Genomic DNA, 17,819 nt, shown 5'->3' on the forward strand with positions numbered 1-17,819 from the left:
AGCAACACTCCAAGTATAGTGTTGCAGCTCTTCAATGTGCAGGTTTAATGTGCTGTGTTTGTATTAGCTACATAGTGACCATCTATTGCCATCTTCTCTGGCATGTGCATGGTGTCTAAATGCATTAATTAATAACGTCACAATGTCTTGCAAATGTGGATGCCGGAAGTTAGGCACCTCAGGCTGAGATTTTCAAAGGGACCCCAGGGAGTCAGGTGCCCAAATCCCATTGAATTCCCTTAAGCACCTTGAAAATATGGACTTAAGCCACTCAATAGAAATAGTGTGATCGTCAAAAATCATCTTTCTTAGATGCCTGGCCAGTGTCTCTTGCTCTCATTCTCAGGGTCTAACTGATCACCAAATTTGCAGTTGGGAAGGAATCTTCTCCCAAATCAGAAAGGCATGGACCGGGGCGGGGCGGTGGCAAGCTCCTTTCTCTTTGTGGATTAAATTCAGACAGTGTGCTACCAACTGTACAAACATAGAGGGCTGCTGTCTATAGGAGCTTACCATCAAAATGAGAGAGGGAATGGACCATTTGCTAGGGCTTGTCAGGGCATATCCAACCTAATCAATTCCCTGCCAGTGCAGAAGACTCGGGCATTGATGACTCTCCTGTTTTGTGCCTGTGGACTCCTGAGGACTAAAATGCTTTAGTCTAACTAAAGTCACTGGGCTTAATATAGGAGTACTAGAGTGAAATTTGATGGCCTGTGCTATGCAAAATGAGCAAATGGTCCCTTCTGGCCTTAAACTCTGTCAAGTCTGTTAAAAGGTGTTTGAACAACCTTAGCTCCCCCTTGAAGTCCACGTGATGTGCCAGTGTTTGTCACCCTTAAAACAAAAACAAAACAAACAAACAACAAAAACCCCTGTGTGTGCTCAACACTTTTCCAAAGGCAAACAGCACTTTACAAGATCAGGCCCTAAGGCTGTAGAAGGATTGAAACTTTCATGTTATAATTTAATTGGGGGAGGAGAGAAGGATAGTTCCAAGTCACCATAAAGTGAAAAGTAGTGTGTTTAGGAGTTGTCACAAAACAAGAGGTTTAGTTCCAATGTTTGTTATACTAGTGTGTGCTAACACAATGCAAGGCCCAATATTGTGCAGTGCCACAATTTCCATGTAAGTCAGTGGGAGTTGAGAGTTCTCTGCATGTCATCGCATTGGGTGCAGACTGCAGAGCTTATTTCCAAAATGGCACCATCAAAGCTGTCGCTATCCATCATGTGACTTCACTCCACATGTCAAAAGTCCAGATGAATTTTTTGTTGGAAGTGCACTACACATGCTCAGTAGCCACTCAGAAACATAATGCCTTGATTTTCTTTGTTGTTTCAAATTTTTCTTTTCAAAATACCTAAGTTGTTTGTGACTATTAGAGCTTTCTGCACCAAGCTTCACCTCCCAGGGAATTCTGATGGCCAGATTTCTATAAATCAGGTTTATTATGGAATCCAAGACAAGTCATTAATTATATTGGCATGAAGTTCCCTATGATGATCATAATAATTAATATGTATTATTAAGATGCCACCATTTTGCTACTTTACCTTAACAAAATGGTGACAATTAAATCCTTAAAAAATTCTGCTTGGGTTCTACATGATGGACGTGTGACAATTAACTTGTGGTGCTTAAAAGGTATGTTTCTCAAAAGTCTCCTTGCCGATACATTTCACCAAGACTTACTAGCTAGGTGGTGGTATTATTATATATGCCCTTTTTGTTGCATTATGGGAGGAGTCTTTCAACTAATTGATGAGTATGTTTTCTGACCACAGAAGAAAATTATTCCATGGATATCATTTATTTATTAATAATTATGTATTAATAATATAGTACTGCCTAGGGGCCACAATTGAGATCAAGGCCTCATTTTGCTATTTTATTTGCTGTACAAATGCAGAGTCAGAGATGGTCCCTTCCCAAAGAACTTACACTCTAAATAGATAAGACCGATAAAGATGGGAGGGGAAACAGAGGCACAGAATGGCAAAGTGATTTGCCCAAGGTTGCACAGCAGGTCAGTGGCAGAGCTGGGACTAGAACATAGGTGTCCTGAGTCTCAGTTCATTGCTTGCCAGCACTGGACCATGCTGCCTTTCATTAGATCCAAATCTATTTATAAATCACTCCCTGTCCTTCAGATTATGCATTGGTGTAGAAATATCCTATTCTTAGGCATGAAATAAGGATTATTTTAAATAATGCAGGTTAACTAGATTTATTAATAATACTGAGGAAATATTTGAGCCTTATCAGTTGCATGCTGCTAGGAAGAAAGAAGAGGACGACAAAATTAAATACCCATGTGAATGGTGACACTGGCCAGTTTTTTGTGGGTTCTTTTTAATAGCATTTTTCTTAAGATATCTCCTCCCTTCACAGTGTTTGGTAAAAGTGTCAAACTAGAATATATTCTGAATAGTCCTGTTTCATCTGTAACATGTTCTAGTGTAATGTAATGAACCTCTCTTGGTAAATAGCCAGTTTCCTAAGGCTAAGTAGAGAGTGATTCAAATAGGTGTTGAACACATTAATGGTGCCTGACAGGATATAAATCAGTATAAACATCTCAGAGTTACTATCAAATAGCTAAAATGTATGTATTTTATATAAATATAGTCTTTCTCTGAATCATTGACATTAAGAAATCTGAACACTGTGTAGCTGGATAATGGCATCAAATTGAGTAGGGTTGATAAAGAAAAGGAATGGAGTAAGCTCCTGCACTGGTGCAACAAGCTCAGAAGCTTATTTGCATATTCAGTGCTGTTGAGGATTGGGTCATGTTGGGAATAACAGCTGTGGAAATTAACAAAGCTTTTCCGGATCTCAGCATGCAAGGTAAGGCATGATCACTGCCTAGGGTGTTTGCCTCTGGAGAGGGAAGGAAACAAATACTGTGTGTGAAAGGGCTCCTATTGTAGGGAAGCCTTACTTCTTTAATACTATCATTCAGGAATGAAGAAGGTATCTCTTCCGTAATAAAATCCTTAAAAAGTTGGTGAACATTAGAGCTAGTTAGAGTTTTAGTTCAGGGAATTAAACTGAAAGCAAAGGATCATCTGAACTCAAAATGCAGGGGCTATTTTAGGAAGGCTTTGTTTTCTTTTCCCAGTATGGGGCCAGATAGTGTGTAAGGGTACTGGCCTTCAGGAGGGGTGATCCAGAGCTGCCTCAACTCCAAAAGGAGCTCGGAAAGACACTGGCGAGTTGTGCCCACAGCATCACCTCTTAATAGGGTGGAGAATGCATTGCCTTTGGTGGCCAGCTAGCTCTGCTGTCTTGTGTGAAGGGGAAGGCTAAGGCTGGAGCCCCGCAAGGGCACTAGCACGGAGCAGTATGGCAGGTATCCCTAGTTCCTGCACAGAGATATTGTGGGTGAGAGAGAGGCTGTGTGCAACCTTACCTCATTTCTTCCCTCCAAGTCCCAATCCAAAGTGCACCATGTGAGAGCAAGTACAATGTAGCCCTTTATAGTCCAATAGACAGAGGTCCCTGATTTTTAAAGGCATTTAGGCATTATGTGCCTTAGGCCCCAATTTTTAAAGGTATTTAGGCATTGCGGCACTCAGCATTACAACATCTAACTGATTTAGGAGTCTAAATGTCATTTGCAAAAGGGATTTAAGCATTTGGGATAGCCTAATCAATGGGGTCTTGGCTAGTAAATCTCTAAATTCCTCTTGTAAATTACGTTTAGCTCCTAAATCAGTTAGGTGTTGTAACACTGAGCGCCGCAATGCCTAAATACCTTTAAAAATTGGGACCTAAGGCACATGAAGTTCATGTGACTCACTAATGGTCATTCAGTAAGCCAAATGGAACTGATTCAAATTGAATTGTTTGGTGATCTCTGACTCTCCTAGATTTCTGCACCAACTGTGTAACTGTGCCAGCATTTAATAATGTGTGTTGTAATGAATGTTATAAAATTGATAAAATACAGGTAAAGAGAGAGAACGCAGTCAGTGCTTAAACAATAAGAGGATTATTGGATATTATTTATTAATGGAATTCCAGTGTATTTCATCACCATGTGAATCCTTTACCTGGTCTCTGCTGGCTTGTCCCAGAAACCAGAGTAGGCCAATAGACTTGTTCTGTTCCAAAATCCAGTTGTTAATTGGAAAGAGTTGGAAACGTACCATAGTGGAACTTCCAGTTGTATGTGATTTCAGTGCAATGTATTTGATCATGTTGTTCATATTATATTCTCTCCACCCTGGTTTTTTTTAACTATTATTTTTCTCTTTGGGGACCATGGCTCACTTACACGAAGTGCAAGTTTCTGTCTGCAGTACCACTGCAGTCTTTCAGCTCTGTGGTTTGAAGGCAGAATTCTGCTTTTAACGTTTGTATCTAAGACTATTCAGAAGAGTGCCTTGGAGATACAGAAACTCAGTTTCCTCAGAGATGATTTGCCTTGTTGTGCCACCAAAATACCAACATTTTCAAAAGTACCAGCCTCCAGTATTTGAACTACTTTGCATGTCTGTGTTATAGATTGCTCAGGAATGCCAGTGTTTTCATGTGATAATCGCATCATGCTCCACTAAGACTCAGTAGGCTAGTAGGTTAGTATATATGTGCAACACACCTCATGTCATTCATTTTTATTTTATTTTTTTCAGAACACTATAATTATGCATCTTCAAATATAAATGCCGGTTTGCCTCTAAATGTGGCACATTCCTCATTGTCAGCTCCATGTCATGGCCTTCAGACATCCAATCCTGTCATTTCAATTGTCCCATCAACAAATCATCCTTCTGGATATGGAGGACACATTGATAGTGGGGCCTCTGGATATTATCTGTCTCCAAATGTCAGACCTAATGGAGCTCCAGCATTAGAAAGCCCCAGAATTGAGATAACTTCTTATCCGGGAATGCATCATAATAACAACCAGTTTTTCCATGATGCTGAGGTTGAGGAAGCCATCCCAAATGCTAAGCGATCACCTTCTACTGCCACTTTGAATTTACCAAACATTGAGGCTTACAGAGACCCATCTTGCTTGAGTCCAGCAAGTAGCTTGTCTTCCAGAAGTTGCAATTCTGAAGCTTCTTCCTATGAATCCAATTATTCTTATCCTTATACTTCGCCCCAGACATCTCCATGGCAGTCCCCATGTGTGTCTCCTAAGACCACTGACACTGAGGAAGGATATCAACGCAGTATGGTAGCCTGTACTTTACTTAATTCACCAAGACATTCTCCATCTACATCTCCCAGAACAAGCATTACAGAGGAAAACTGGCTAAGTGCTCGCAACTCAAGACCATCTTCTCCCTGTAACAAAAGAAAATACAGCCTGAATGGTAGGCAGACCTCTTACTCACCACATCACTCTCCGACACCTTCTCCTCAGAGTTCTCCTCGGGTTAGTGTAACTGATGATACATGGCTTGGGAACACTAACCAGTATACCAGTTCTGCTATAGTTGCAGCTATCAATGCTCTTACCACTGACAGCACAATAGACATGAATGATGGGATTCCTATTAAATCTAGGAAGACTGCAATAGATCATACCCCATCCATGATTCTCAAGACTGAACCAAGTGGTGAGGATCACGGGACCATATCACCAACTGCTGATTTATCACCAGAAGAGTTTTCCGGGTTTCAGCACATCAGGAAAGGAAACTTCTGTGATCAGTACCTTTCTGTGCCACAGCATCCATACCAATGGGCCAAACCAAAGACTCTGTGTCCTACATCATACATGAGGTAAGGTTTCCTGAATCTATGAAGAAATTCTAATAACATTTTTATATGTACTTTTTCTCCTTTTCCTGTTCAGCTGTCCTTTTCCAAACACAGTTCCTCCCACACTTCCACTTGTAAATATTTAACTGCTCTATTTTGCCATTTCATAATACTACATCTTTGGTGTATGGAGTGACCCTCATGAAAACACTGAGTGGTAAAAAATGCAGTTCTAAGAGTCACCCATCTTGGGGTTAAATTGGCAAGACAATATTCTTTTCCCAGGAGACTTGAACCCCATTCCTGGCAGTCTAGAGACAAGGAATACAGTTACATTCAGAACCGTGGCTCTGTCAGTCAGTAGGACAACATGGTGCTGCTACGCCATTGGATTTACTTAATTAGTTCAACATTTCATTTTTTTCCCCTCATAAAATAATGGCATGTCCCACAGGTGTGCCTGCTAATGGGGCTCTTCCAGGGCTCTTTCCATGTTGGCTTTTTATTCAGGGCATAAAAACACAACATGACTTGGTTATTTTACGCAGGACAATACCTTTATACACTATGCTCCCTTCATCCGAAAGCTACATATGCCTTCCTTTGCGTGGAAGGACAAAGCTTTTTTCTGACAAGCTTTGTTCTTTCAATTATTTTTAAAAAAATCTCCATTGCAACTAGTAACACACAATCGATCCTGTCCCATTTATTTATCACACAGTAACACTGTATTGTCAGCAAAGGAAAAGCCAAATAATATTCAGAATTTTAAAGAGTAATAACCATGTCCTGTCCTCATGTACAGTGTTTCATTCTTAAGTCTTCCTAGAAAAAGAATGGACACAGAGGGTGATGCTCCTTGGGATAATGCTGTAGGAGATAAGTTTGGTTTTCAAACAGTTCGAATGCTAGTCTAAGACCTCTAATTCTGATCATAAAAGTCAGTGAAGTTGCAGGCACAACAAGCTATGTACCCTGATGAAAGTTAAACTGTGTTTTTAAAAGCGAAGAGAAAAGGTGGATAGGTAGGGAAAACCCCTATCCCCACCACCCTCTTCTCTCCCCACTTCACAGTTTGTTTAATGCGGCATCTTCCTATCAGTGGCTGTCTTCAAAAGCCAGCTAAGCCAATTGTGGCACCTTATATCACAACAAACAGTACTGTGCCTCTTCAGCCTCAAACCCAGGCCTCCTCCTTCTCCTTTGTAGGTAGAATGATCTCAAGCATCTGTCTGAGTTCTCTTTAGCAGCTCGATCCTGTACAGTGCTGATCAATTGCTGGGAGAGGCTAAGCACTCTCCGTTCCAACGAAGTTGCTGGGTAGTGAATGCTCAGTACCTTCCAGGATTGGGCCCTTGGTTTGTATAGCACCAGAGAAATCCCTTAGGGCCTTCTTACATATTTAAAAAGGCTTTTGTGTTCTCCCTCCAAAGATATAAACTAGTCTAAATTCATTGAAAGAGGCAGGCTTCTTTTTGTTCAAAATTTCAAGGGAAATAATATGACAATTTGACAAAAAAAATCTTTCGGTTACAGAGAGCCTCTCTTCACGTTTTATTATATACAACCAGAATGCACACAACATTCCTATGTGCTAATACAAACAAAAAAGGTGAAATGTACAAAACTGAGCCTCCATATGCTGTGTATTTAACATTTTTTCCACTGTTTTGGTCTTGTGTAAAATATGTTTCCTGGTTTGCAATATGTTTCCATGTGATCTCATTAACTTGTGCTCCAGGGCAGCTGGATGCTACCGTAGAAATGAGATTTTAAGTTATTTCACCAATCAAATACACTGACCAAGCTTCCTTCCACAAAAAATACCTCTCGTTTTATGTATATGAAAGAGTGCTGGGCAATTGAACACAGACGTCAACAGGATCACAGACTACGCAATACAAATTGTTATTTTAAATCTTTCCAAAAAGACTGGATAAGAATTTGTCACAACAGGTCTGGATTTTTTTCCTGTTATTTTACACATCTGTTCTATTTCAAATGCTGGGATTGTAGGGTTAGGTTCCAACAAACAACACACATTCCAAAATCCATTCTGTAATAAGGATTTTTAGATAACGATATTTAATAAACCTCCTGGATCTCTTCCTGAATATGTATTATAATTTAAATGAAAAGAAAGAAATCCAGTGATTTTCCAAATCACTCATTCTTTACTTTTCTTAACCCCTAATGTATTAGTTTTCTTCAACCAGACCATCTGCCAGTACTAAGGGCCACATCCCTCTAGATTTATCTACAGAGGTCCTTAGACAATAAAGGAAACTATTTTTTTGAATTGTTGCTAAAATTGGTGACAGTTTTTCACTTATTGTAATTAAAACTAGTCCAGGGTTTGGGGGGCAGGAGGGGAAGGGAGTAGAGAGAGAAAGAAGGAATAGAGAAGTGGCTAGAATAATTCCTACCTCAAATGAGGCTTGCCTGATTCTGTAGTCTTTGTGTACCTAACACTTCTATTAATTTCAGTATTGGTTCAAAGCATGCATAAGGATTGCAGGATTGGGCCAATTTAGACACTGATCCTGATTCTGAGTTTAATGGCAAAACTCCCATTGACTTCAATGGGAGCAGGATTGGTTGGATGCTTAGACCCCAATCCTACATTGGGATCTGTTAGCATGAACCGTTATGCTCACACAGAGACCTGCTGAAGCCCCTGGAACTCTGCATGTATGTTGTGGATCCCAATGCAGAATTATATGTATCTGCATACAGTCCCATTCAAGGCATGTGGCATTAGAAGATGTTGATGAGTTGAGTCTGCCCCATGGCTCTTTCTGCAGGATCAGGACCTTGGCCTTTAATCTTGTATGCTGAGCTGTAGGATGTAGAACATGTTTATAAGGGAAACAGATATTTACAAGATACAAGTTCACTGATATAAGCTGAGTGATAGCAATGCGAACAATTTTGCTTGCAGCAAAATAGAATATTTGCTATCTAAAGTTCTCCATTTATGTAGGAAAATATTCTAAAGGTAAATTATTATATGGAGGGTAAAGAAGAAAGGAGGGAAGATAGAATATTATGAAGATCACTTCTTAATTTTTATTCCAGGATCTTTGTTATTAGGATGGCTAGTGCTTATCTCACTTTTATTACATTCATGATTTATCTGTAGACTCCATAAGACAAAGCAAGTGTAAAAATGTGACTCGGGCATCCTCTTGAATTGTACCTGTCTCAACAATCTATAGAACGGATCATCTTCCATTTGTAATTCCTCTTCAAGAATAAATGCAGAATATAATGAAAAGGAAACACCTTATCAGCCATTTATTTTGGAAACAGATATTTTTCTGTATTTATCAAGCAATCTCTATATAAAGTTACATCTCTCTATATGTACCTTACATACTTTCTTAAAATGTTTTTGGGCTAATGTGCACGAAGGATGATAAGTTCAAAATCAAACTAGAAATACTAAATTTTATTTCACTTTTAATCTTAGGCATAGATAAAGACAATATTGTGACCAAACAGTGTTTAGGATTTTTTTTTTTTTACAAAGGTTTAGAAAATAGGCTTTAAAATAATTATTTGCATGTCCAAAAATTCTCTTTATAGTGTCAAAAACAACCGGCATCTCACTCCACAAAAATTCCAGATTTCTGAAAACCTTATGTGGGGTATGTGTTTCTGTATGTTGAACTTATAGATCTGTATGTCTGGACTATATAACATTTGAAATTTCCTAGAGACTTGTCCATTGAAAAGCAACAGCATCCTTTTGTATATCATGCTTATTTTATTACATGAATCCAAAAAGTGTGATGGCCTGATGGCCCGTAACATTCGTGTTTGCATTAATTATAGGGCAGTATAGTATTGCTAGGTTCATTGGTCATGCATGGTATGTATGAGGTGTACCACATGAAAAGGAGCTTCCAGGAACTGAATGTCAGTTTCAGGTGGGCTTATAAAAGCTCCCTACTATGTTTTCTTGTATGGCTTGTTTTTTCTAAAAGTTGAAAGCTAACTTTTTAGCTGCAGTCTCAGTTTTTCAGCCTTAAAAATATACATACAAGTACTTGTGCCCACAGAAATGCACGTTCATATATTTTTACACATGGAAGCTGTAATTTACAAACACAAATTGGGTGGCTGGGTACCCCTCTACCTGAGTGGCAAACACACATTTGGTCTTTGTGCATATGTACATTTTGTTATGGAATTGGTGTTAGATTCTTCAACCTCCAGTTTTGCAAACCCCCAAGTGTTCAAAAATCACAAATCAGCACCCCTCCTCCCCCTTCCTCACCAAATTTTACAGTGATCTATTTGGGATTCTTTTTCTTTACCTTCCCCTTTTCTCCTTCTTGCAGTCAGGCAGAACTGAAGCTGCTATGCGTAGGGGAGTGCATGGGCTGCTTCATCGGAAAGTATTGCAACTCAAGGGGTCACAGAGTTGGGAAGGCCATGGCTCCATCCCATAAAAATGAGCCAGCAGAGCTGTCCCATGGGGGTTAGTAAGTAACACTCAACAATGCGGTGTAGCAGTGGGCACACCGTCTGTGTGTGCCTGAAGTATCTCCAGCTATGCATCCTACTCCCTATAGCAAAGCATTTGCAGGACTGGTATCAGTTCTCATATACCCACATGTTATATCTGTTGTTTAGGTAAAGTTGATTGCTACGGTATCCTGTGGGGCTGAGGTACTGAGCTTGTTAGATTGTTGTAGTAGGGTGCTGAGGGCTACCCTGGGGCAGTGGCTTAGTTAAACTGAACTCTTCTCTCCCATTGTTTTGGGATGTGTCCAAGCTCCCTTGTGAGATCTTTATTCATGGCCTTTGTTTTGGTTTTTTTTTTTTTTTACGGCTAGTTTTAGCATAGTATAATATTAAATTTAGAGCAGTGAGGGAGGCCTCCAATTTTTAACTGTGCTGTTTTTATGAAATATTTCTTTGCTGTGTCCATGCTCTTATCTGAAAAATCAATAAGAATAAATTTTTGTCTATGCCAGTACATTTTGAAGTATAGATTATAGGATGCTCAAATTCATAAGGATTGCCCCTGAGCATCATCATAATAATTTACATTTCTATACCACCTTTCATCATGAAGAATCCCAAAGTACTTTAGGAACTAGAAACAGGAGTCACTTGCTTCACATACCAAGGAAATGCAGCCACCTCTGTAGCGGAACATAGCATCTGTTTTAACAGTCCTCGGCTGCATTGCTCAACTGTGTAGGACAGGAAGTGAGAAAAATCTATGCAAATAAACCTGCAGGGGGAATATACAGTAAATATATTTCTCATATTGCAAGCACTTCAGGACTGTGACTGTGTCTTCACATGTGCTTTTACAGACACTAATCCTATGAAACGTCCGTCTTCATTATTATCTCTGAGCTCTATTCTAATATAAATATTATTAATAACAATTATAATAGGTAGGCCAAGTATAACTAGTTACCACATTGGAATCTAGCTAGGGCATTGATACTAACTTCCCTGTTCTTGCAAAAAAGTATCATGAGATCTTTAATAATCACCAGCAGTCAGGACCTTCCTTTTAAACTATAGGTAAGGCTGAACTGCTGTTTTAAGGCTAAATATTGTTGTTCTTAGGGTAAAGATGAGAGGTAAATTGGTAATTTTAAAAAAAATAAAGAATTATCATGAAACTAAAGCTTACCATAGAAACTGGCATTAAGAAAGAAAAAACTTTCTCTTGGCATGATATCAGAGATCTTTCCTAAACGTTATTAACTACTCACAACCCAAAATGTGGGAATGCTAAAGTGCCTTTTTATTCATTTTTATAAGCCACCTTCCCTTCCCCACTCTCACATCCATCCTTGCCCTAAACATTGGAAAGGTGCAACTGAGAATTAGGCCAGCTGGACAGATTTAGGGCCTGAGCTCTCAAACACTTATGCATTTGAATAAATCTACTCATGCAGTTAGTCCTACTGAGTTCAGTTCCAGCCATGTCCCCTATGCCAGGGGCTGGGAGCAGGGCCAGTGCAGAGCCTTCACACCAGCTCTTCAGTGGTTAGGAAGACATTTTGCACTGGGGATATTCTCAGGGGTTGTTTCCACCCACTTTAGGGCCTCATTACACTACCAGAGTGATAAGGAAGTGCTTAAGAGGGCCTGATTCTCAGTCACCCTGTCTTTGTACTTACACATTGGAACACACATAAGGCTTGATCCTCCAATAAACCATTTTTACACTGTTGTAACACCATTAACTTCAATGGATTACTCTTGATTTACAGTGATATACAGGAAGTGAGATCAGAATTAGGCCTACTGTAAGATCAGTCACAGTGCTGAGATCCTTAAATATGACGGGGTCAGTTAAAGGGTAAAATCTGCAAAAGTTTATGAGCATAAGCTCCTTTTTGAAAAGTGATGTAGGCATTTAGAAACCTGCATCCCATTGACTTTCAGTAAGACTTAGGCTTCTAAATGCCTGTCACTTTTGAAAATGCAGCTTAGGCCCAGAAATCACTTAGGAACCTGTGAAAATTTTACCCAAGATCTTTTTTATTTCAACTGACATGATAACATACTGCTTAATATATTCTTTGTCTGCTAATCTAAATTTTTTCTATTAAAGACAGAGGTCAGTCAGACTGGCTAATCTGTGATTGATTTAATCATATGCTTTATCTGGATAGGTGAACTAAATCACTATTCATCAATCTTGTAGCCGGACTTATGTCCCACTGAGTTAAGGTGATCCAGTTTTTTTTAAAATTTAACTGACTTGAAAAAAGCAGGCCTGCTTATGGCTTTTAGAAGGATCACAGCTGGATTTATCATGTCACAGGAGAAAACTTTTATTCTTGAAAATGAGAATCTGGTGTGAACAAGTCCATGGAGCTATACCAGTTTACACCAGCTGAGGATCTGTCCTGGTGTTCTTTTCTCCACTACAATGGGGGCTTAACCAGCTTGTATAGTTGAGCTCTCCCAAATTGATAGGGATCTTTTCAGCACTCAGATTAATTTTTTAACACTAAAATATTTGCTCCATGATTTTTTTCCTTTAACCATATTATGCTGCAGGAAATTAAGTGCATGATGAAGATAACCTAAAATAGGAAATAGCTCTGACAGCCACAGCCCATGAAACTGTTAAAATCATCACTCTGCTTCCTTTATCAGGAAAACTATCATTAATTGTCAATTTATTATCAGTCAGGATTCACGGTGGAATTTTGATGATAGGAAGCTAACAGCAAACCAGATTTTTATGACCAGTGTTACATTGGAATCAGTAACTTTCCTTTTTCGTTTAATGCTATTACAATTTTAGGTGCTAATTTAAAGATTTTAAACAAAGAAAAAAATCAGAGGAGATCAGGTTATTTTCCAGTCAGTTTCATATCTTTTATTATTATTATAATTCTTTTTGCACTTGAGGACTCTAAGATTTGTTCTGGTAGTTGGATTAGTGCTTTTTTTATTTAGTGGTAAAATGTCTTAATCCAGTAGAGGCCATGTCCTCAGAAAAAGAGAGAAAAGATCAGTCAAATATGAGCATACCTAAAACCAGAAACATCTGTTTAAATATGTGTGCTGATCATCAGCAGGAGATATGCAGGTGTTTTGCTCTGGTCTTTGTTATTTATTGTTGAAGTCAAATAGAGCTTCTCCAGAAAGTTTTCCAGGAATCTTTCAGGCAGAAGTATATCCAGAATGCAATATGTACACAATGGTGGTCTTAAACACTTGCCAGCTGCCTTTCAATAACTAAGGGCCAGGTTCTGCTTGTGTGAATGCACAGTGCTGGGGGAGGGCATAAAAGACCCTATCATCCTTCCCCATTTTGTCGCCTGCATAAGAACCAGACAGAATTGCAGTCCCGGTGCTTGGGTGAGCTGCACTGCTCTTAATGCTTCAGGGGTACACAGCACCCCTAAGGGTGGTAAGCAGGCCATGGTCCTGCTGCTCTCTTGCATCATTTGAGGTGCTGGCTAGCCATGCTGGGAGTAGTAAGCCAGCATCCCATAAAGAGGTGTAGTAGCAGCATGTTCCCCCTCCACACTGAGGAGTTCCAGTAGGCACTCTGCAACTCTGCCACCCAGTGCTCTGCCAGGGCAGGGTAGCTCCAACCTAACCCTTACTGTGGGCTGTGCCTGAAGGTACTGTTGCACCCAAAAGACTACATCTTGCGTCGTTGTATTCAGTGGCAAACCTCCCATTGGCTTTGGTGGTGCAGGATCCAACCATAAGCATTAGCAGAGAAATAACTTCAGTAGCTACAGTTTTCAAGATACATCCTATAGTAAGTCTAAAAAAAGTACAAGAGAATCTTCGATACCTAGATAACCATCTTTGTGCAGCACCTAGCACCGTAGAGCCCTGGCCCATGACTGGGGCTTCTAGGTGCTATTGCAATATAAATAATTTAACGATAAATTTATCTTAAGGAAAACTGGAAAATTAAGGGCAACTATAATACTGTAGGTATGTAGTATGTGTATGTGTATATATGATATAAATTACTCAAAAAAAGATGTTTAAAGAACATTATTAAGATTGCAAAGTCAAGCATGCAAGTTAGGATATGCCAGATTTAAGGTTTCCTGTGCAAATATTGAAAAAACAGAAATGTCCACAATGTGGCATCATATTGGCATCATCAGGAGGGTTGGACCCTTTAGTTACACTACACTGATCTCTGCCACTTGGGCTAACGAAGTAACTGATAGTAGTAGATTATCATCCGCTATGTGGACCAGCACTAGTGGGAGATGAGACACACCCTTTGCCAGATAATTTCACAGATATTTGCTGACAGCAGGGGACTCGTGAGACTCTGGAATCTTGGCTTTCATTTCAGGCTCTGGAGGGGTGTGTGCCCTCGTGTGTGTAGGCGTGGCTTGACTTGAGTAATTAGACATGGGTGAAGCTTACTTTCTTGGGAGACAGGATTATGGAGGTAAATGGATCAGCACAGACTCTTCTGCCCATTTCTCACAACCTTGTCCTCTTCTGCCTTAAATCTGTCTGAGTTCTGTCTCTCTCCCCCCACGGCCCTTCCCTGGCTCCTTATCCCAATTCCCATTTTCTTTGCCTAATCCCAGTCTCCATTCCTCAGGCTTCTCCTCTCAGTCCCAGTCTCCTTGCCCAGCCAGTCCTAATCTCCGCTCCAGGGATCTCAGTCTGACCCAATCAGTATCCTCCCCTGCTCCTTATCCCAGGCTTCTCCCACCCATGCCAGTGCCAGTCTCACCACTCCTTGTCCCAATCTACTCCTTTCCCTCCCTCCACTTTGTCTCTTGTCTGCTTTGCATTTGATTCAGGCAGCTTCCTCTTCCCTGTGCTGGAACCCAGGCAGCTTGGAGGGTCATTGAGAGGACAGAAGAGACGGGCTCCCTGCTCTCAGTTCCTGTACCCCTCCCCTCTTGGGTCTGTAACCACCTTTGAGCCTGTAGACCAGTGCTGGAGCATGTTTAGCCACTCTGTGGGGATGGTGCATGCACAGTCCAGATGCAGGTGGGAGCTATGAGGGAATGGAGTATGCTCAGTTGCTCTGTGGGGATGACATATGCATTCTGGTCAGCACTGGGAGTGTGAGGGTATGTCTATACAACAAAGAAAAACCTGAAGCTGGCCCATGCCAGCTGACATGGGCTTGCAGGGTTTAGGCTGCGGGGCTGTTTCATTGCTGTGTAGACATCTGGGCTTGGGCTGGAGCCTGGGATCTAGGAACCTGTAGGGTGGGAAGGTCTATAAGACTATAACAGGGTTCAAAAAAGAACTAGATAAATTCATGGAGGATAGGTCCATCAATGGCTATTAGCCAGGATGGGCAGGGATGGTGTCCCTAGCCTCTGTTTGCCAGAAGCTGGGAATGGGCAACTGGGGATGGATCACTTGGTGATTACCTGGTCTGCTCATTCCCTCTGGGGCACCTGGCATTGGCCACTGTTGGAAGACCGGATACTGGGCTAGATGAACCCAGTATGGCAGTTCTTATGTTGAGCATGCCCAGTGACAATGGAATCTTTGGAGGTTTTAGCTATTAAACTATTAAGTCTCTTCTGAAGTGTGATTTTTTTTTTGAAAGTCTATAACTTGGCCGTTCCTGCTCCAAAGCATGGTGATGTTAGAGCTTTTCAAAGTAAAGGTCACCAAAAATGTGTAATGTGCAAACCAGCATTTTTCCCGTAGCTTAATTCTCAGAAATGGCTGAATCATTTTGATGATGACATTTTCCAAAAAACTCAGTCTGAGGAGACACCCAGCCTGGAAAATTTCAGCCTAAATGGTTAACATTTGGCAAAGTTAAAATCAACTGAAAATAAGGTGTTATAATGGGAAGTGTTGGGCAATACGGTGCTAGCAGCACTGCCTATAATTACATACATGTGCTCCCGGTTACAAATTAAACATGCTGGTAAAAAGGTACTGAATAAAAATTAAAAAACAATTAGCTTTTGTAGTATATCTAGACTAAGGGCCCAGTCCTGGAAAGACTTGTGACTGGGCTTACCTTTATGTGTTGAGTCAATGGGACTATTCACAGTGGCTAAAGTAAGCAAATGTATGTCTGTAAAGTGTCAGGGCCTAAATAACAGACAAGGGGAGGAGGATATTGGGCTTCTGTCTGTCCAGGGGTTTTAGTGGTGAGACAAACTATAAGAGTCTTGACTGGTTTGTGGAGTCACCAGAACTCTGAGATGTAATTTTCTGCCTCAGATTGGAAAGGTGCTTGCTTGTACACTATGTGCATCCAATAGGGAACCTCTCTTGTGCCTGTGGCCTCCTTTAAGACAACTCATTTCTATGAAAGGTGATTTGAAAAGAAGGAAAATGCATTGCATGCCCCTAGCATAAAGTCCTCACAGTTTTAATTCCTTAAGCTATTATATTGAAAAGATTTTTTTAAAAATGGATTGTTCTCACCTTTGAGGATGCCGTGGAGCTGTGTTCATGTCAAAGGCCTCCAGCTGACTAAGCAAGTAGCAGAGCCTGACAGGGTTGTTTAGGGCAGTGGTTCTCAAAGCCGGTCCGCCACTTGTTCAGGGAAAGCCCCTGGCGCGCGGGACAGGTTTGTTTACCTGCCGCGTCCGCAGGTTCGGCCAATCGCGGCTCCCACTGGCCACGGTTTGCCGCTCCACGCCAATGGGGGATGCGGGAAGCGGCGCAGGCCAAGTGACATACTGGCCGCCCTTCCTGCAGCCCCCATTGGTCTGGAGCGGCGAACCATGGCCAGTGGGAGCCGCAATCGGCCGAACCTGCGGACACGGCAGGTAAACAAACCGGTCCGGTGCGCCGGGGGCTTTCCCTGAACAAGCGGCGGACCGGCTTTGAGAACCACTGGTAGGGGATGCTCATAGTTAACTGGTGTAATGTCATTCCTGTGTATTTCATCTCATTTATAGCTTTGCTTTGAGTATCTTGGAGTGTATGGAACACTATCTGTGTTATAATATTTTAAATTACTGGTACACATCTGATCATTCATCATTGGCTTGTCTCTGCTGTATGACCATCTCAGCATGTCTTTTTGTATAATAAGCCAACCGTAGACAAAGGGTATCTCTGGTGGATCATCTAACGCAAGTGTCAGAACTTCAAACTGTCCCATTCACAGCACTGGTTCACTCTCCTCAAATCCTGGCTGTAGCATAAGAACAGCTATACTGGGTCAGACCAAGGTCCATTTAGCCCAGTATCCTGTCTTCCAACAATGGCATTGTAATGGTCAGAGCAGGGGACTGGCTAATTCCAAATGACACTCCTTCATACAGAGACCGGGGGGGTGAGGTAATATCTTTTATTGGACCAACTTCTGTTGGTGAGAGAGACAAGCTCTTGAGCTTACACACAGCTCTTCTTTAGGTCACTCCTTCTTATATGAACTTGGGCAAGTTAGCCTCTCTCTGTCTTGGCTTTCGCATCTGTACAATGGAGGTAAGTGCTTCTGTAAATCAAATTGAGATTCTCATCTAGGGCTTGATCCTGCTCCTGTTCAAGTTAATAGAAAAACTTCTGCTGACTTGTATGGTGCATGATGAAGCCCAGATATGGTAAGGCACTATATAATTGCAAAATATAACATGTAACTGTCTATTTTAAATTTGTTGTACTATTTGAATAGCTG

General features: G+C 40.9%; 1 protein-coding gene across 4 annotated transcripts in view; it reads left to right on the forward strand.

The window, feature by feature from the left end:
- The window catches only part of NFATC1 (nuclear factor of activated T cells 1), a 147,288-nt gene that overhangs the window by 7,891 nt on the left and 121,578 nt on the right, over positions 1-17,819 (forward strand). For all 4 annotated transcript variants that reach the window (XM_037892988.2, XM_037892987.2, XM_007060401.4 and 1 more), the window contains exon 2: positions 4,645-5,746. In XM_037892988.2, coding sequence (XP_037748916.1) covers positions 4,645-5,746 — 1,102 coding nt within the window. The remainder of the gene's footprint in view (positions 1-4,644; positions 5,747-17,819) is intronic.

The sequence above is a fragment of the Chelonia mydas genome, chromosome 2 (genome assembly GCF_015237465.2).
Source record: "Chelonia mydas isolate rCheMyd1 chromosome 2, rCheMyd1.pri.v2, whole genome shotgun sequence".
Classification (NCBI taxonomy): Eukaryota; Metazoa; Chordata; order Testudines; family Cheloniidae; genus Chelonia; species Chelonia mydas.